The sequence below is a fragment of the Notolepis coatsorum genome (genome assembly GCF_963971535.1).
Source record: "Notolepis coatsorum genome assembly, chromosome: 9".
Lineage (NCBI taxonomy): Eukaryota > Metazoa > Chordata > Actinopteri > Aulopiformes > Paralepididae > Notolepis > Notolepis coatsorum.
This window is the reverse complement of record NC_140173.1, coordinates 151,234,995-151,256,249: the sequence shown is the minus strand read 5'-3', so window position 1 is coordinate 151,256,249 and position 21,255 is coordinate 151,234,995. Positions and strand designations below refer to the sequence as shown.

General features: G+C 45.3%; 1 protein-coding gene across 1 annotated transcript in view; it reads left to right on the top strand.

The window, feature by feature from the left end:
- Positions 1-751: 751 nt before the first annotated feature.
- LOC311234376 (2-oxoglutarate dehydrogenase-like, mitochondrial) overlaps positions 752-21,255 on the top strand; it is a gene marked incomplete at its 3' end in the record, with an annotated part of 81,746 nt that continues 61,242 nt past the window's right edge. Inside the window, 9 exon segments of the mRNA XM_084321539.1 lie at positions 752-811; positions 813-901; positions 5,056-5,202; positions 6,372-6,462; positions 9,827-10,006; positions 11,985-12,113; positions 13,927-14,106; positions 15,079-15,231; positions 20,256-20,358. Coding sequence (XP_084177665.1) covers positions 779-811; positions 813-901; positions 5,056-5,202; positions 6,372-6,462; positions 9,827-10,006; positions 11,985-12,113; positions 13,927-14,106; positions 15,079-15,231; positions 20,256-20,358 — 1,105 coding nt within the window. The 5' untranslated portion in view covers positions 752-778.

Sequence of the window (21,255 nt, the reverse complement as noted above, 5' to 3'; positions counted from 1 at the left end):
ATGTGAGTGTGTGTGTGTGTGTGTGAGTGTGTGTGTGTCTGTGTGTGTGTGTGTGTGTGTCTCTGTGTGTGTGTCTCTGTGTGAGTGTGTGTGTGTGTGTGTGTGAGCGTGTGTGTGTGTGTGTGTGAGTGTTGTGTGTGTGTGTGTGTGTGTGTCTGTGTGTGTGCGTGTGTGTGTGTGTTTGTTTTAGTTTTTTTTAAATGTTCTACGACTATGCTTTGTAAAAGAAGACTGAAATAAAAGCATCCATTCATCCATTAATTCATTCATTCATTCATTCATTCACTCACTCACTCACTCACTCACCTTCCTCCTCCTCCCTCCCTCCCTCCCCCCCCCTCCTCCCTCCCTCCCCCCGCTCCCTCCCTCCCCCTCCCTCCCTCCCTCCCTCCTCCCTCCCCCTCCCCTCCCTCCCTCCACCCCACCCCCCTCCCTCCCTCCTCCTCCCTCCCTCCCTCCCTCCGTCCCTCCCTCCCCCCTCCCTCCCTCCTCCCTCCCGCCACCCCCCCCCCCTCCCTCCCTCCCTCCCTCCCTCCCTCCTCCCTACTCCTCCCTCCTCCCTCCCTCCCTCCCTCCCCTCCCTCCCTCCCTCCGCTCCCTCCTCCCTCCCTCCACACCCCCCCTCCCTCCCTCCTCCCCTCCCTCCCTCCCTCCCTCCCTCCCTCCCCTCCCTCCCTCGCCCCCCCCTCCCTCCCTCCTCCTCCCTCCCTCCCTCCCCCCCCCCCCCCCCCCCCCCCTCCTGCAGACCTCCTACTGCGGCCACATCGGGGTGGAGTTCATGTTCATCAACAACGTGGATCAGTGCCAGTGGGATCCGGCAGAAGTTCGAGACCCCCGGAGCCATGAGGTTCACCGGCTCTGAGAAGAGGACCCTGCTGGCGCGGCTGGTCCGCTCCACACGGTCAGCAGCACACGGGGCACACACAGGGTCGGGCGCCCGGGGGGGGTAACGATACATTGATCCTAATGTGACCATTCAACTGCATCGATTTGAAAATGTTAGAATCGATTAGAATCGAAAAAAAATAAAAAGAAAAAATAATATTATTTTATAATTTTTTTTTAGTGTATTGTTTTTATTTACCTTGAGTGAATCAGTTTCCCCAGCCACATTTGTGTATTCAAAAAATTTGGGGGGAATTAACTGATAGAAAATGTATCGAATCGAATCGTGTGTCAAATGAAGAGATTTCATGATGCATTGAATCGTTGCCTGAAGAATTGTAATCGAATTTAATCGTTGTATGAGGTCGCAATCGTTACAACCCCCCTATCGGGTACCGTTCACATTTGGATCGATACCAGTAGCCAACGGTCTAAACATTTTATCTACCTACCTCGGTTGTAAAAAAATGTGTCCAAACTTCACATGATTTATTATCATTATTATTTATTTAGAACAATTTGTTAATATTATTATTATTAATATTATTATTATTATATAATAATAATATTATTACTATTAATATTGTGTGAATCCCGGACCGTAGTTTATTATTATTATGTCATTCTTAGGCTTATTTTATTCTTAGGCAATTTTCTGTTGTTCTTATTCGTGATTTGTTTTGTCTACCTAAAAATGTTTACTGTGAGCGATTTGTAGTGCCAAATTTCCCTCGGGATGATTAAAGTATTTCTATTCTATTCTATTCTATCCTATATATATATAATATAATATAATATTGCAGCGAGCGTTATCTGCATCTAGCTTTGTAAAGCGTAACCACACCTGCGACCGTTTTCGCTCGCCATCGCCCCGACTGCATTGTTGTTGTTGAATCAAGTCAAATCTTAGGTAAGAGTGTGTTGTGCGCGTGAACGTTGACGTGAACGTGCGGCACACTTCATAGGTTTCGTTTTTCGTTTCTTAAATTTTTTTTACAGTACCGAAATGTGACACCGGTGGATCTCACGTGAATCGGTCGATACCAGTAGAAGTACCGGATTCGGTACCCATCATCCCTAGTCACACACAGGACCAGAGGCGTAGGTTTGGGGGGGGGGGGGGGCAGTTGTGGAGGAATCCTATTGGTCGCCTCGAAAACAATAGCTTAGTTCTCACCTAGCTGAGAGGCCAAGAGTTACAGCCCCCAACCCTCTCTCTACTTAAGATCATTAAGTCTCCGTCTCTTCCTCAGTGTCTCCTAGCTGGCAGAGAGCACTCCTCTTCCTCAGTGTCTCCTAGCTGAGAGCACTCCTCTTCCTCAGTGTCTCCTAGCTGAGAGCACTCCTCTTCCTCAGTGTCCTCCTAGCTGACAGAGAGCACTTCCTCTTCCTCAGTGTCTCCTAGCTGGATGAGAGCACTCCTCTTCCTCAGTGTCTCCTAGCTGGCAGAGAGCACTCCTCTTCCTCAGTGTCTCCTAGCTGAGAGCACTCCTCTTCCTCAGTGTCTCCTAGCTGACAGAGAGCACTCCTCTTCCTCAGTGTCTCCTAGCTGATGAGAGCACTCCTCTTCCTCAGTGTCTCCTAGCTGGCCAGAGGAGAGCACTCCTCTTCCTCAGTGTCTCCTAGCTGGACAGAGAGCACTCCTCTTCCTCAGTGTCTCCTAGCTGACAGAGAGCACTCCTCTTCCTCAGTGTCTCCTAGCTGAGAGCACTCCTCTTCCTCAGTGTCTCCTAGCTGGCCAGAGGAGAGCACTCCTCTTCCTCAGTGTCTCCTAGCAGAGAGCACTCCTCTTCCTCAGTGTCTCCTAGCTGGGACAGAGGAGAGCACTCCTCTTCCTCAGTGTCTCCTAGCTGGACAGAGGAGAGCACTCCTCTTCCTCAGTGTCTCCTAGCTGACAGAGAGCACTTCCTCTTCCTCAGTGTCTCCTAGCTGAGAGCCCTCCTCTTCCTCAGTGTCTCCTAGCTGGACAGAGGAGAGCACTCCTCTTCCTCAGTGTCTCCTAGCTGGACACGATGAGTAGCACTCCTCTTCCTCAGTGTCTCCTAGCTGGACAGAGGAGAGCACTCCTCTTCCTCAGTGTCTCCTAGCTGGACAGATGAGAGCACTCCTCTTCCTCAGTGTCTCCTAGCTGACAGAGAGCACTCCTCTTCCTCAGTGACTCCTAGCTGGACAGAGAGCACTCCTCTTCCTCAGTGTCTCCTAGCTGGCCAGAAGAGAGCACTCCTCTTCCTCAGTGTCTCCTAGCTGGACAGAGGAGAGCACTCCTCTTCCTCAGTGTCTCCTAGCTGAGAGCACTCCTCTTCCTCAGTGTCTCCTAGCTGGCCAGAGGAGAGCACTCCTCTTCCTCAGTGTCTCCTAGCTGAGAGCACTCCTCTTCCTCAGTGTCTCCTAGCTGAGAGCACTCCTCTTCCTCAGTGTCTCCTAGCTGAGAGCACTCCTCTTCCTCAGTGTCTCCTAGCTGAGAGCACTCCTCTTCCTCAGTGTCTCCTAGCTGAGAGCACTCCTCTTCCTCAGTGTCCTGCCGTTACCTCGTTCTTCCTCTCGTCTCACCTCCACTCGCCGGGACCTGCTCTGTCCAGGCTGCCCGTCACTAGAAAGAAAAAAATCCAATTATGGGATGTTTCCCAAGACGTCGTGGTCGCTGCTCACGCGCGGTAATACAGAAACATGGTCCCTGAACGCTTGACTAAAAAGGTAGTGTGAATATTTCAATGCTATTCAATAATGCATGCATTCAATCTTGTTGTCATGAATAGTAGTGTGCGTGTGTGTGTGTGCGTGTGCGTGTGCGTGTGCGTGTGCGTGTGTGTGTGTGTGTGTGTGCGTGCGTGTGGGTGTGGGTGTGGGTGTGCGTGCGTGTGTGTGTGTGTGTGTGTGTGTGTGTGTGTGTGTGTGTGTGTGTGTGTGTGTGTGTGTGTGTGTGTGTGTGTGTGTGTGTGTGTGTGTGTGTGTGTGTGTGTGTGTGTGTGTGTGTGTGTGTGTGTGTGTGTGTGTGTGTGTGTGTGTGTGTGTGTGTGTGTGTGTGTGTGTGTGTGTGTGTGTGTGTGTGTGTGTGTGTGTGTGTGTGTGTGAGAGAGAGAGACAGACACCATAACACAATGAGTAAAACTCAGCTCTATACTGTCGGTCGGTAGAGCCGGCGATTCATCGAGTTTCGATTTCGATCAGGATGTTCTTCCCACGATCATGAAAACAAGATAATCGAGATAAAACTATTATTGTGCTGCATGCCGCTTCCTTCACAGTGGTGTGTGTCCCCCCCCCCCCCCCACCCAAACAGTAGTTTCAGCTTGTGTTGAGCGGAGGGAGCCAGTTATTCTAAAACGTGTTTGGTAACTATAGTAGATCAGGGTCTTCTCAAACTTTTTTATACCGCGACCCCATTTTATTTGGGATTCTTTTTGGCGACCCCCCACTTAATGTATCGCGTCATTTCAACGTGGAGTTAAGCAGGAATATCAAAATAAAAGCACACACAAAGCATAAAACGAGGCATATTTAGGCAAAATATGTTGCCAGAACATAAAAAAAGATTGTCCCAGCTCAGTAGGTTCTGGTTTGCTATGCTATAACAATGGTGGTGGCTGTTTGTTTTCCTGTCCAGAACTTTCACAGCCTGATGGTAAACTACCTGTACAGATGGTAGTGTTGTACAGGAGGCTTGTGTCCAGCTAGTCAGACAGTATGACAAATGTGACATAATAATGGCATTAAAATACAGTGCTGCTGCTTTTGATGACAAGAGAGTTTCTGATGTGACGGAAGTTTGACAAGTGAAACTTTGCGTCGTTTACCACCGATTTGATTTGTTTTTTAAACGTAAGATTGGACTCCCATTTTTATCCCAAGGTTTCTATATTCGGACACGACTGTCAACCGTTCTCCTCTGACATCATCTTTATTGTTCATGTGCGCGGCATGCAGGTCAGTACGGGAGCATGTGACCAGTTCACACTGGAATCTGATATTTAATAGAATAATCTGAACACAGCCAAACAAAAAAAAGATCCGAGCAATAAATGAGACTTGACCGCTGAGGCTCGCAGGGTGAACGCAGAACGCCTTAGATCCTGACGAGAGCCTACAACAACGCCGGGGGAACTCAGCCGTGTGAACGATGAGGATATCCGTCAAAAACTTGGGTTTACTTATTATTATTTCCCCGCGCAGGTTCGAGGACTTCCTGGCACGCAAGTGGTCCTCCGAGAAGCGCTTCGGCCTGGAGGGATGCGAGGTACTCATCCCGGCGCTGAAGACCATCATCGACAAGTCCAGCGCTGCGGGCATCGACAGCATCGTCATGGGCATGCCTCACCGGTACTGATCGCCCCATTGGCCCCTTTTCCCTGTCCGTCACGTCAGCCGACCAGTTCGGTCGTGACAGCAGTGGTGGAAAGTGTTATTATTATTATTATTATTATTATTATTATTATTTTAATCAAGTACTGTACTTAACCCTTTCACGACCACACTACAGAAGGTTAACTCTTTCACTACCACACTACAGAAGGTTAACCCTTTCACTACCACACTATAGGAGGTTAACCTTTCACTACCACTCTACAGACGGTTAACCATCTGTAGTGTGGTAGTGAACAGGTTAACATTCTGTAGTGTGGTTGTGAAAGTGTTAACCCTTTGTCGTGTGGCAGTGAAAGGGTTAACCTTCTGTAATGTCGCCATGAAAGGGTTAACCCTTTAGTAGTGTGGTAGTGAAAGGGTTAACCTTCTGTAGTGTGGTAGTGAAAGGGTTAACCCTTTAGTAGTGTGGTAGTGAAAGCATTAACCTTCTGTAGTGTGGTAGTGAAAGGGTTAACCCTTTAGTAGTGTGGCAGTGAAAGCGTTAACCTTCTGTAGTGTGGTAGTGAAAGGGTTAACCCTTTAGTAGTGTGGCAGTGAAAGCATTAACCTTCTGTAGTGTGGTAGTGAAAGTGTTAACCCTTTGTCGTGTGGCAGTGAAAGAGTTAACCTTTTGTATTGTCACAGTGAAAGGGTTAACCCTTTAGTGGTGTGGTAGTGAAAGGGTTAAGTATAATTTTGAGGTACTTGTACTTTACATTTTAGGGAACTTGGTACTTTTTAGTCCACTACATTTCAAACGACATATTGTACTTTTTATTCCACTACATTTCAAACGACATATTGTACTTTTTATTCCACTACATTTATCTGAACTAGAATCAGCTACTAGTTACTTTGAAGAAAATCATTTTGCATAGAAAACATGGCAAGAAGATTATGTACTTTCAAATTTGAAGCCTGTCTCAAATTTACTTAAGCCTGTCTCTACTTTTACTTAAGAAGTATTTTGAATGGAGGATTTTGAATGGAGGACTTTTACCAGAGTACTATTTTATCCGGGTATTTCTACTTTTACTTAAAGGAATTGTGTACTTCTTCCACCACTGTGTGACGGTATGGATGCCCTTTTGACCTCTGACCTCTGTGGTGGTGGTGCAGCACTGATTGTGAACTCTCTCCACCAGGGGGCGACTGAATGTCTTGGCCAACGTCATCCGCAAGGAGCTGGATCAGATCTTCTGCCAGTTTGACCCCAAGTTAGAGGCAACCGATGAGGTACGAGTCTGGAAATACCTTAACCTGTCCACTAGGGGTGTTAACAAGTCTTCATAATGCTCAATTTAAAGCCTTAAAAGGTACTTAAAAAGTCTTACATTTCATTTGCACAGGTATTACATGTTTTTGTGTTCAAGTCGTAGCTTTTTCCGGTGCTACCCGGAGCTCGGTGCGTCTGGCGAGAGCTTGTGTGGAAAGCGTGATAATTTAAATTGCCGCGTGCAGCCAGTGCAGCCAGTGCAGCCAGTGCAGCCGCCAGTTCAGTGTCGCTGTGTGTTTTATCTCTGCTAGCATGGTCGTGAAATTGGTTTTACATTTGGCTCTAAGTGGTATTAAAAAGTAGGGCTGTACCGAATGCAATTTTTTAACATTCGAAGCTTCTATTTGAAGTATGAAGTATTCGAACGAAGCTTCGAATGTCTGTCGTCATATTTTATGACATAATCCACACAAAAAAATTCATATTTAAATTAAATTAAATATTTATATTTAAAAAAAAATGTATCCTCAAACTAAATCCTCAATTTGAATAAAGTGATTAATCTGATTAATTTAGTCTTTTATTTTTATTAAATCAACTTTCTTTAACACATCCACCGCCGGAAACGCTTTAAAACGTTATTGCCCGCCATGCTTTGACCGCCAGACCACGCTGTACAGCGATATTGAGATCAATATTTAATCTTTTCGCCATGGCATTCAGAATTCATATATACACCTCCGGAGCTGCAGCTGGTCCCTACGGCTCAATACAACGACGGCTCAATACCGCCGCCTGGTGGATGGGTGGGCGAGTTACACTGGTAAACAGGATATGGCTGCTGTGCGTCGATTAAATTCAACTGGCCGTCAGATATTGTCGCAAGGCTCCCGACAGACACTATGTACATAATGGATCGCTTTATAAACGTAATAATCGATATGATTTCGGCGTTTATTGCGACATACAAACCGGAAATGGACCTAGGCGATCGACGTCCTATACCTGGGATCTTTCACCGCCAGTCTCATTGACGCACGGTAAGAGGACACTAACGTTATTTTCATCCCAATTGTTTATTCATTTCACTGCAAACCGATCTGATCAATATATCACCCATACTACATAAAGCATTTACTGACGATCACGGAATTATAAACGACCCCCCCCCCCCCTTTCATCCGTGCATGATGATGCATAACGTATAGGATCATATACAGTTGAATTTTTTAATATAGCGTGTATCGGGAATAAACGGCAATTGATAATGTATATATGCGTTTATGCCTATAACTCACGTTCTATGAATTACTGCAGAAAACGATAAAAACATACTTATATTCTAGAAGGTATTTTTGTATGAATCTATGAATGAAAAAGTATAACGTTCCTACATCCTGAACGATAGATAATCGATGTTGAATGGGCCATAGTAATGTCAATTTAGCAATACAATTTAAAAAGTTATAGCCCTGCAAAGAAGGTGAACATCTCCATAGACTTACAGTGGCAGACTGGCTATATTGATGGATAAAACCGTGGCAGGGAATGTGTTAATGAATATAACTCGTCAGTTTCGTCAACATAAATAATCCAATAAGGGCACGGTTGGTACGAAAGTGATGGTGACGTCTTGATGGAGCGCCGATGCAGATAGGCTACATCATTTATGATAAATGTTTTATTTACATTTTTATGATGAGTCATATACTATAATAGTATAATACTATAATATTAGTGTAGTCTAATCTTTATCTGCAACTGTGAAGAAAACCCCCATTGGTTTAAATAGAATGAATAGACACATACAAATATATAAAAAAAATATTTTAAAGGGGCGCCCTCGTGGCGCACTGCATAGTGCCTCGCACACCTACGCAGCCGTCTCGGGTTCGCCCCCCGTTCCCGGTGACATTTGTTGCATGTCTTCCCCGCCTCTTCTCCCGTTCAACCTCTCATCATCTGTCAGTCATGTCTGACCATGAAAAGCAATAAATGCAAAAAAATATATATATATAATTTAATTTTAAATTATATTTATTTTTAATCAAAAATACAAAAATCTAATGTTGATTTAGAATTCGAATGTCAACATTATAAATAAGCTTCAAAGCTTCTAACTATTCAGTACAGCCCTATTAAAAAGGTATTTTTAACTTGTTGAAACCTGCAGATACCCTGCTGCCACATAAAGCACTCTGGATTATTTCTTTCATCTGGATTCAGGAATGGAACTTTTGAACACATGGTTATTCTCCGCTGTCATCCACACACCCGACCTCCCAAACAGCCCGCAATCAGACTCCAGAAAGAGCTAATCCATGGTTCTAGTACCAAACTAGCTCCCGGTGCGCTATAGAATAGACTTTAAGGTCCTCCTATTGGTCTACAAAGCCCTTAATGGTAAGGCCCCTGCTTACCTAGCAGACCTCCTCACCCCCTATAATACCAACGACAGGGCCCTCAGATCGGCTGACAAGGGTCTCTTAACCACCCGTAGGTCCAATCTCAAGTCTAGGGGGGGGACGTGCTTTTGCGGTCGCAGCCCCTGACCTCTGGAACAGCATCCCCCCATGTCCATCAAATCTGCCCCCTCCATCGAGTCTTTTAAATCTAAACTCTAAACCCACCTATACCACCTGGCCTTCCCTGACTCACTTTGACTCTCGCCTTGCTCGCTGACGTGTTGTTTTGTTTTTCTGTTTATTCTATACTTTTCTTTGTTCTTAGCTATGTGAAGCACTTTGGTTGACAAGTGTCATGTCTAAATGTGCTAACGGAATGTAGACCAAATGCGTCCAAATTTTTATAGGATTCTATCACATTTTCATAACAATAGCGAATATTACCGTTTTCATTGAGGTTTCTTACAAATTAACGATGCTTTATGTTGTCCTTTATATGCCGATTATCATTAAAATCTTAAATTGTACCATATGTCCCCCTTTAGACAACATATGTAACGCTACCAGCGCACTTTTGTTAAGATAATTAGTTTACCATTTGCGGTCGCTATACTGACGCCGTAGTAATAGTAATAGTTTACCGCTGTTCAGATCACGTCGAAAAATAGACACATCCCAGTGACCTGTGACCTGTGCTAAGGATGTTGGGAAGTGTATTGTTGTAGTTTTCAACATTTTCACCTTTTTAATTTTAAACCAATGCTGCCATCTACTGACAACAGAAAGTGTTGTCTATCGTCACTTCCGTATACAGCGTCGCCCCAAACCCATTCTAGAGATTCCCACTTTTTACTGGGAATGGGGCGTGGCCGTATTTGGTCCCAGACAATAAGAGTGGCTGCAATTGGTCACTGTGACGTATATAAATTTGATTGATTGATTGATTCAAACTGTCTGTAATCTGTGTTGTTGTTGTCAGGGTTCCGGGGACGTGAAGTACCACCTGGGGATGTACCACGAGAGGATCAACCGAGAGACGGACAAGAACATCACGCTGTCCCTCATGGCCAACCCCTCCCACCTGGAGGCCGTGGACCCCGTGGTGCAGGGCAAGGCCAAGGCGGAGCAGTTCTACAGGGGAGACACCCAGGGCAAGAAGGTACGTGGTGCAGGGTCAGGGTTAGAGGGTACGTGGTGCAGGACACCCAGGGCAAGAAGGTACCAGTTCTCACTAGGGACGTCCCGATCGCATTCTTTTGCTCCCGACCCGAGATCCCGATCATGTGATTTTGAGTATCTGCCGATACCGATTTTTTTCCCGATCCGATCTTCCGGCAATGCATTAAGAAAAATGCGCTATTACGCCAGCGCTGTAAGTCAATGGGGCGCTTTGTTCACTTGCGAGTGCTTAAAATATATCTTATATTATAGCTATGGGTCTATAGGAGACACCCCGGGCAAGAAGGTAACAGTGTTTATTTGAAATCTTTAAAAAAAGAAAATTTAACCTTTATTTAACCAGGAAGTCCCATTGAGATACAAGATCTCTTTTGCAAAGGGAGACCTGGCCAAGATGACAGCAATAACATTTGCAATATATCAGACGGCAATAAAATGTGCGGTACATATCACACAAGAACATAATAAAAGTGCATGTATACAATATACAATACATCACATGTAAACACAAAAACACAAAGCAGAATAGTCTACATGATAGTAAAAGTGTATGACAGTTGGGACCCGACTACAGAAAGCAGCGACATTCTTCTTGTAGGAAGTTATGTAATACAGATTTAAATTCACAGAGAGAGACCAGGGTATCTAAGTGGATATGGTCCTGTAGCCCATTCCATGCCCAAGGTGCGAAGTTTTACACACTGAATATAGTTTTGCACATTGAATGTAGTTTTACACATTGAACGTCGTTTTGCACATTGAATGTATTTTTACACATTGAATGTAGTTTTGCACATTGAATGTAGTTTTACACATTGAATGTAGTTTTGCACATTGAATGTATTTTTACACATTGAATGTAGTTTTGCACATTGAATGTAGTTTTACACATTGAATGTAGTTTTGCACATTGAATGTAGTTTTACACATTGAATATAGTTTTGCACATTGAATGTAGTTTTGCACATTGAATGTAGTTTTACACATTGAATATAGTTTTGCACATTGAATGTAGTTTTACACATTGAATATAGTTTTGCACATTGAATGTAGTTTTGCACATTGAATGTAGTTTTACACATTGAATATAGTTTTGCACATTGAATGTAGTTTTACACATTGAATATAGTTTTGCACATTGAATGTAGTTTTGCACATTGAATGTAGTTTTGCACATTGAATCAAATCAAATCAAATCAAATTTATTTATAGGGCCCGACAACACACGTTAATGTCCCCATGGGCCGTACAGGTCTTCTTTAAACAAGTCAAGAAGAAAACATAACAATAAGTCAAGAACAGAACAAGAACACCATAAGGTCCAAACATTTTTAGATGAATGCAAATAAATGAATGAATGCAAGCACTCCCAGACATACCCCACGCGAAGGTAAGGAAAAACTCACTAAAACCTAACAATAGGGAAAAAAGCTCCACAGGCAGTGTGGAGGAGAGAAACCTTAGAAGGGCCATTCAAGGGGGGGATCTCCCTTCTTAGATGTTGGTGATAGTAGTGTTGCAGACGGACAGTTGGTAAGCATGCACTCATGTGTGTGGTGAAACACAGAGGAGTGCATGCAATAGCAACTGTACATTTTGAAAGATTAAAGATAGAGCTAATAGCGATAGCACTGAACATTTTGAAAGATTAAAGATAGAGTTGATAGCGGATCTATTTGATAGCGGATCTATTGAACGTCGTTTTGCACATTGAATGTAGTTTTGCACATTGAATGTAGTTTTACACATTGCACGTCGTTTTGCACATTGAATGTAGTTTTACACATTGAACGTCGTTTTGCACATTGAATGTAGTTTTGCACATTGAATGTAGTTTTGCAGTTTTGCACATTGAATGTAGTTTTGCACATTGAATGTAGTTTTGTAGTTTTACACATTGAACGTCGTTTTGCACATTGTTGGACTGTGTCATTCGCCTCCATTACGTGGTTCACCAGGTCATGTCCATCTTGTTGCACGGGGACGCAGCCTTTGCTGGACAAGGGGTCGTCTACGAGACCTTCCACCTGAGTGAACTCCCCTCCTACACCACACATGGTACGATCCATGTCGTGGTCAACAATCAGGTACGAGCGGCGACAACGTCAGATTAGGTTAGATTCAAATGTATTGTCATCGTACAGATTAAAATGTATTGTCATCATACAGATACATTTCAGATTCAAATGTATTGTCATCATACAGATACATTTCAGATTCAAATGTATTGTCATCATGCAGATTCAAATGTATTGTCATCATACAGCACATGTACAGTAAAACAAAAAGAAGTGTGGCATCCAACCAGAGTGCAAATGTAACAGTAAAGTGCAACAGTAATATACAACGTACAGGTGATTAAACTGGGTATAAAATATATAAATGAGTACTACTGAGTAATAGTGCTAATCAGATGTATGTACAGAGTTGTAGTATTAATATGTACAGTGATACAGGTATAAAGACACTGTGGTAGTAAGTAAGTCATACTGGCCAGCAGCGTAACTAGTACGAGTAGGTAAGGGATATCTATTTGTGATCTAATCGGACTCCTACCATAATGCACTGATTATTATGTTTACTTACCGGTATATCAATACCTGTGTACGTTATCGAACTAAGGAAAGAACACTAAGGCAGCTAAAAAAAAGCCTTTATTTCTAGTTCATCTGTTGTAGCAACATGTTTAAGCGTAACACTGGCCGCCGTCAGGGCGAACATCACTTGTGTGAGTTGTTTGTCGTAGTTGAGATATTATTGAGTTGTTTGTCGTAGTTGAGATATTATTGAGTTGTTTGTCGTAGTTGGGATATTATTGAGTTGTTTGTCGTAGTTGGGATATTATTGAGTTGTTTGTCGAAGTTGGGATATTATTGAGTTGTTTGTCTAAGTTGGGATATTATTGAGTTGTTTGTCGAAGTTGGGATATTATTGAGTTGTTTGTCGTAGTTGGGATATTATTGAGTTGTTTGTCGTAGTTGGGATATTATTGAGTTGTTTGTCGAAGTTGGGATATTATTGAGTTGTTTGTCGAAGTTGGGATATTATTGAGCTGTTTGTCATAGTTGGGATATTATTGAGTTGTTTGTCGTAGTTGGGATATTATTGAGTTGTTTGTCGTATAGTTGGGATATTATTGAGTTGTTTGTCGTATAGTTGGGATATTATTGAGTTGTTTGTCGTAGTTGGGATATTATTGAGTTGTTTGTCGTATAGTTGGGATATTATTGAGTTGTTTGTCGAAGTTGGGATATTATTGACGTGGGCTAACAGCTGCAGAACTACCAGGGATATCTGACTCTTAGCCACCAATACCAGCACGGACTACAACGTACAGTATGACCATTTAGGGCACCTTGTGTATCTGCACCTTGTGTATATTGTTTACTTTTACTATATATATATATTTTGTTAAGATATTTTTATTGGTTTTTCCCTTTTTACACAAACAACAAACGACAAAAAAACACATTTAAATTAAAAGATTGGACATTGAAATACGAATGAGAAAAAATATATAATAATAATAATAAAAATTACACAAATATAAAGCAACACCAACCAGCACAAAGTGCTTATTACAAAAATGCAAAAAGAACAGTTTACTTTTACTCTTACTCATAGTATATATTCAGATTCTAATTCTTTATTCGCCTATATTTATTGTAAGTAACGTATAATAATATAACCGATAGGACATGCAGAGTCAGACCCTCATCTGCACCTTTGTTTACACTGTTTACTTTCTCATATTTTTACATTCAGATCTAATTCTATTGCCTATATGTCTTTCTACTATTACCCTGCCCCCCCCCCCTACCCCCATGCTACTATCAAGCCCCAAATTTCCCCAAGGGGATCAGTAAAGGAATACCTTACCTTATTGTTCTTGTCTCTCAGATCGGCTTCACCAGCGACCCTCGCGTGGCGCGCTCCTCCCCCTACCCTACGGACGTGGCGCGGGTCGTCAACGCGCCCATCTTCCACGTCAACGCCGACGACCCCGAGGCCGTCATGTACGTGTGCCGCGTCGCCGCGGAGTGGAGGAGCACCTTCCACAAGGACGTCGTCATCGACCTGGTGAGCGAGCGACCGACCCCCGGCCGTCGGCTAGCCCCTCGAGTTAAAGTCCCCCCTCGAAACTAGCTAGCGGATATGCTATTTGATTCCACATGTTTATGTGTTTCCTGTAAAAACAGGAAGCTAGGGAGGGACTTGTTGTCATGGATATTGATTGGGCGTTTACCGTAAACCAATAACACTGAATGTGCATTACGGTCGACCCGTTAGCTAGCAAGCTAATGTAGGGTGACCAAACGTCCTCTTTTGGCCGGACATGTCCTCTTTTCGCGCCTTGTCCGGGTTGTTTTATAAATTCATCAAAATGTCCGGGTTTCGAAGACCCGCGGTGCGTAAAAAGACGCTCGCCTGACATATTGTCATGTAACTCGAGAACCGAGGCACGGAATTGGTCGAGTGAGGTGGCGTTCGAACGATAACAAATAGATCTTTCGAACGCTGTATTATATGTTCGGCGAGAAATGCAGCCCTGAGCCGCTAGACGCTCGCAAAGTGCCGTGACCTTTTTGGTTTGATTTATGTAATAAACATAGGTAATACATATGTCATGTTCACTAATGGAAAGTTATGCAAATGTGCAAATCCAAAACTGCATAGTGCACTTTTAAAATAATTAGATTAGTATCTTTGTGAGGTTACTGTTTTATATTATTTACATTGAAAAGATACAGAGATAATTTGTTAACGCTGGATTTTCTATAGAAGAGGTATTATTTAGAAGTTTAAATATAGTATAACAATAATAAGGCATATTTGAGTCAACTTTGAGTATCATTATATTATGTATCTCGAGGCTGGGGCCAGCATGTCCTCTTTTTTGGAAATCAAAATATTGTCACCCTAGCTAATGTGAGCAACGTACGATAGCAACATTACGCAACATTAGTAATGTTAGCTAGCAAGCTAACCTGAGCTTGATTGATTGATTGATTGATTGAACATTTTATTAACATTGCGTATTATTGCGTGCAGGTGTGCTACAGGCGTTTTGGCCACAATGAGATGGACGAGCCGATGTTCACGCAGCCGCTGATGTACAAGCAGATCCGCCGCCAGGAGCACGTGCTGAAGAAGTACGCGGACAAGCTGATCCTGGAGGGGCTGGTCACGCTGCAGGAGTACGAGGTGAGCTGATCCTGGAGGGGCTGGTCACGCTGCAGGAGTACGAGGTGAGCTGATCCTGGAGGGAGGGGCTGGTCACGCTGCAGGAGTACGAGGTCAGCTGATCCTGGAGGGGCTGGTCACGCTGCAGGAGTACGAGGTGAGCTGATCCTGGAGGGGCTGGTCAGGCTGCAGGAGTACGAGGTTCCTTCTTCTTCAGATTGATTGATTGATTGATTGAAAACTTTATTAACAGATTGCAGAATGGGTACAATACAGTACGGCTCAATACACACACAATTGTTAACTCATTCAACGCCAGCCGCGAGAAAAGTCGGGTTAACTCGCCCAACCGTTCAGCGCCAATCACGAGAAAACTTGGGTTTTAATCGTTGTTTCTTTTATTAGCGATATCCATTCATTTTCATCCATCCAGCCTGACGTTATCATTGGGAATGGGTCTGAGCTCGCAAAAGGGCAAATACCGCCGCCTACGCCTTCCAGCCGGTATTGCACTCTATTAGAAATGGTGTAGTTTCTTTTCGGGGCCGATCTGAGCCGTGCGGGCGGGGTTTAAATACTCAGGCGAGGCAGGCCTTTACAACGATGGCATGGTACACTAACCCCGCCCGCCCCTTCATGTGTAACGCTCGGTAATGTGGGACGGACCTCCGCGAGCAGTATTTGGAATGGCGATCAGATAATTTGAATATTTCTTTTGCATTACATCAGAGACAAGGTAAGAACACTATATATAAAATCTTGCGTTGATCTGATATTTCTTTCTACCGCGATCGACGCTGTCTCTGTCGCTGTGTGTGTGTGTGGCTGTGTGTCGTTGGGTGCAGGAGGTGGGGGGGGGGCCCGCGGTCCAGGGCCCTTTTCATTCTTGCATGAGGAAAGATAATAATGATAATCTAGCGTTGATTTCAGGAAGATTCGATAAGCAGACGAAAAATTACAACGTGTTTAGTGTATTCCACTAAAGGGCTATTATGGCGTCTTTTCCTGGAATTACTCAGAAGCACCCAAACTATATTCATATTCAAAACGGTATAAAACGGAAATGTACCGTTGAAAAAACAATCTGTTTCGTGCATGTTGACTGGAAGCAACTCACTGACAATCAACGGGTGTATTAGACCCATAGCTATAATATAAGATATATTTTAAGCACTCGCAAAGTGAACAAAGCGCCCCATTGACTTACAGCGCTGGCGTGATAGCGCCCTCTGGCGCCCCGACCCATGGCGCAGAATGAGTTAAGGGGATGGCAGACCAGAGAAAGACTTTCGTCTTGTTTACATCAGGGTCCCCCATTTTCAATCCATAACATTTATGACATACGTCGTGACATACAGATATACAGTACTGTACAAAAAAAAATCCTTTTGTAAAAGTAATCTTTCACATACCGTTTTACATAACGGTACTTCTACTCGAGTAGGATTACGTTTGTACCTTTTCCACCTCTGATTGCACCTCGTCCCTCCCTCCTCTGCACCGCCGCCGCGCGTGTTTAAATCACTCCTGAATATTACCCCGCTCTGCTCCCGGCGTCTCTATTGAGCCAACGCTGCAGTATAGTATAGTTTTTTTTTTTTGATCCACTTTTTCTCCCATTTTTCTATATTTTCTCCCATCCCAATTTCGTATCATCCAATTTCAACCCTCCCCTGTCACGAACGCTGTTTCTTGCCTCCCACAAGCCGGCTGCAATGTGGACTAAGTCATACATAGCACAAGTCCCCTCCGGTACTTGAGGTAACAGCAGTCGCATCTTTTCACCTGCGCAGCTCGATCTCTCAGTGTCGAGGAGTAACGCGTGGGAGGCTCACGCTGCCCCCGACACTTCCTGATTCTACTGCGCAGGCGCACCAACCGACTTGTAGGAGTCGCTTGTTCACAACGTTCGATCCCCACCCTTCAGTTTTCCCTCCCCGTAATACGGCCAATGTGTATTACTGCGGACGACCAGCCAAACTGAAAAACAATGTGGAGAGCTGGATTCGAACACGCGAATCCTAGCGTCTCCACACTGGTGGCGAGTGCCTTAGACCACTACACCACCTAGCCGCCCTACAGTATAGTATAGTTGAGGCTCAATTTACTGCCTCCGCTCCATCATCACAGAGCCGCCACGCTCGGAGAAACGGCTATATATCGCTGTACGGAGGTGGTGGAGGCAGTGAGTGCGTGAACGCCGGTCCCGTACGGCGACATCCCTCAACCCCTCCGTCCGGAACGCCGTCTTTGATGTCGGGATTCGTCTTTTTTAAAGCCGACTTTATGGAGCCGTTTGGCCGCTGTACCTCCGCCGCCTCTCCGTGCCGCTTGATGGACATTGTTTTCCGTTGTTGTGTGGCCCGGTGTTTTACACCCTGGCAGAGGAGACCCATCTGTAAAACACGAGCTGCGCTCGATCCTAAAGGCTGGTTCAGACGCCTGCAGCTGCAGCTCCTAAAGGCTGGTTCAGACGCCTGCAGCTGCTACAGCTCCTAAAGGCTGGTTCAGACGCCTGCAGCTGCAGCTACTAAAGGCTGGTTCAGACGCCTGCAGCTGCAGCTCCTAAAGGCTGGTTCAGACGCCTGCAGCTGCAGCTCCTAAAGGCTGGTTCAGACGCCTGCAGCTGCAGCTCCTAAAGGCTGGTTCAGACGCCTGCAGCTGCAGCTCCTAAAGTCTGGTTCAGACGCCTGCAGCTGCTACAGCTCCTAAAGGCTGGTTCAGACGCCTGCAGCTGCTACAGCTCCTAAAGGCTGGTTCAGACGCCTGCAGCTGCAGCTCCTAAAGGCTGGTTCAGACGCCTGCAGCTGCAGCTCCTAAAGGCTGGTTCAGACGCCTGCAGCTGCAGCTCCTAAAGGCTGGTTCAGACGCCTGCAGCTGCAGCTCCTAAAGGCTGGTTCAGACGCCTGCAGCTGCAGCTCCTAAAGGCTGGTTCAGACGCCTGCAGCTGCTACAGCTCCTAAAGGCTGGTTCAGACGCCTGCAGCTGCTACAGCTCCTAAAGGCTGGTTCAGACGCCTGCAGCTGCAGCTCCTAAAGGCTGGTTCAGACGCCTGCAGCTGCTACAGCTCCTAAAGGCTGGTTCAGACGCCTGCAGCTCCAGCTCCTAAAGGCTGGTTCAGACGCCTGCAGCTGCAGCTCCTAAAGGCTGGTTCAGACGCCTGCAGCTGCTACAGCTCCTAAAGGCTGGTTCAGACGCCTGCAGCTACAGCTCCTAAAGGCTGGTTCAGACGCCTGCAGCTGCAGCTCCTAAAGGCTGGTTCAGACGCCTGCAGCTGCTACAGCTCCTAAAGGCTGGTTCAGACGCCTGCAGCTGCAGCTCCTAAAGGCTGGTTCAGACGCCTGCAGCTGCAGCTCCTAAAGGCTGGTTCAGACGCCTGCAGCTGCAGCTCCTAAAGGCTGGTTCAGACGCCTGCAGCTGCAGCTCCTAAAGGCTGGTTCAGACGCCTGCAGCTGCAGCTCCTAAAGGCTGGTTCAGACGCCTGCAGCTGCAACGCTGTCTCCAAATAGAGCGATACCTTGCTAACTGTTTAGCCTTTCTCTTGGAGATGTGGGCCATCTGAAGGCCTCTAACCACCAGCTTGTGTACAAAAATGAAAACTAAAAGATGATTTAGATGATGTAAAACAACATAGGTGTCTGACAGCGTTGTAGGGAGGAAAGAAGCCTTGCATCACGTGTCCCCTCCGGTACACGAGGAGGCAGCCTGACGCATCTTTTCACCTGCCAGTGCGGACTCTCAGTGGCGAGGTGTAACGCGTGGGAGGCTCACACTACCGCCGCTATTTCCTGTCTCTGATGTGCAGGCGTCCCCCAACCGACCTGTAGGAGTCGCTGTCCACAACGTCCAAATCCCCGCCCATCGACTTCCACCCTCTGGCTCTGCCAATTGAGTTAGTATGACGGCCGGCCCAAACTGGAGGCAGCGCCGACACTCGGATTCGAGACCGGAGTCTCTTACATTAGTGACGAGCGCAATCTCCGCTGCGCCACCCAGCCGCCTATTGCCTATATTTATTGTAAATTATAATATAACCGATAGGGCATACAGACCCTCATCTGCACCTTTGTTTGCACTGTTTATTTTTCTCAGATTCCTATATTCATATATATTGTCTTTCTACTATTACCCTGGCCATATGTGTACACCCCCCCCCCCCCACCCCCATGCTGCCAGGGGATCAATAAAGGGAGTTCAAGTTCAAGTTCAAGTTCTTTAATAGTTGTCATACAGAAGTACAGAATACTTTCATACAAAATGCTTCTTACTGTTACGCTCCAGAGACTGTGCTAGACAAGATAGTATCAAATAACATAATAACATAATATAGCATGAATTTAGAAGAAGAAAATGAGGTCACAGTGTTCGGTATAGACATATGTACAATGTTCTGAGTTACCATATAATATACAATACACAATACTATGCAGTGTACTAATGTACAGTACTATCTAGTGCAAAGCAGAATGGGATGAGGTACAATTTTAGGTACAATTTACAGTAAGGTGTACGAGTTGTAGTGCAATCCTTCATCCATAAATATAAAGTGTGGGGAGTGGGTGCTACAGTGTGTTTGTTTAAAGTGGGTGTGTGCTATAAGTGTGTGGAGTGGGTGCTACAGTGTGTTTGTTTAAAGTGAGTGTGTGCGTGTGGATGTGTGTGCTATGTGCGTTTGGTGGTTGTTGTTGTGTAGTGTTCATTCATTGTTCGTTTAGCAGCCTGATGGCCTGGGGATAGAAGCTTCTTCTGAGTCTTTCTGTGCTCGCCTTGAGACTCCTGTATCGCTTGCCTGACCGCAGCAGTTCAAAGAGGCAGTTGTTCGGGTGACTGGAGTCTTTAATGATTCTCTTAGCCTTGCCCTTGCAACGCTTGTAGTAAATGTTCTGGAGGGTGGGGAGCCCCCCTCCAATTGTGCGTTCGGCTGAACGTGTCACTCTTTGTAGTCTGCTTTGAGATCTTATCTTATCTTATAACAACGTGTGGCGAGTGTGTTGCACTGTGTCATTAATACCCAAATATGCAAATAATAATATGTCAACTTACAGGAAGAAGTGGCCAAGTATGACAAGATCTGCGAGGAGGCGTACACCAGCTCCAAGGACGAGAAGATCCTTCACATCCGCCACTGGCTGGACTCCCCCTGGAGAGGTGAGGCAAACAGGAAACAGGAAACAGGAAACACTAGACTCCCCCTGGAGAGGTGACAGCAAACAGGAAACAGGAAACAGGAAACACTAGACTCCCCCTGGAGAGGTGACAGGAAACAGGAAACAGGAAACAGGAAACAGGAAACACTAGACTCCCCTGGAGAGGTGACCGCAAACACGAGCATACCTCTGCTCTGAACGTTACACTACATTAGATTCAAATGTGTTGTCGTCATGGATGCAGCACAAGTACAGTACAGTGAAAAGAAGTTGGTCGTCTAACCAGAGTGCAAACAGTAAAGTGCGACAGTAATAATACAACAACGTACAGGTGATTAAACTGGGTATAAGATATATAAATTAGTAGTACTAGAGTAATAGTGCTAATCAGATGTATCTACAGAGTTGTAGTATTAATTGGTGCGGCCGGGTAGCGCAGCGGACTAAGCGTCTGTCTACCACCACAGAGACAGTGGGATCGAATCCAGCTGTGGTGCCTCCGGCTTGGCCGACCGTCCACACTAACACAATTGGCAGTGTTAGCGGGTGGGAAGCCGGCGAGGGTGGGTCCTGGTCGTTGTAAACAGCGACTCCTACAGGTCGGTCGGGGCGCCTGCACAGCAAGGGAAGGATCTGGGAGAGGTAGTGTGATCCTCCCACACGTTACACTCCCCCAGTGAGAGTCCGCGCTGCCATGTGAAAAGAAGCGGTGGGCTGGCTAGTGGCTATACACATGTGTCGGGGGAAGCATGTGATAGTCTCCGCCCTCCCAGACCGACGGTAGGGGGTAGAGTGCGCAACGACCAGGAAGGGGGTTGGGAATTGGCATAACGACCAACAGTGGGATGGGAGAAAAACGGAAAAAGGAGGGGGGAAAAGATAATAATAAAAGAAAAAT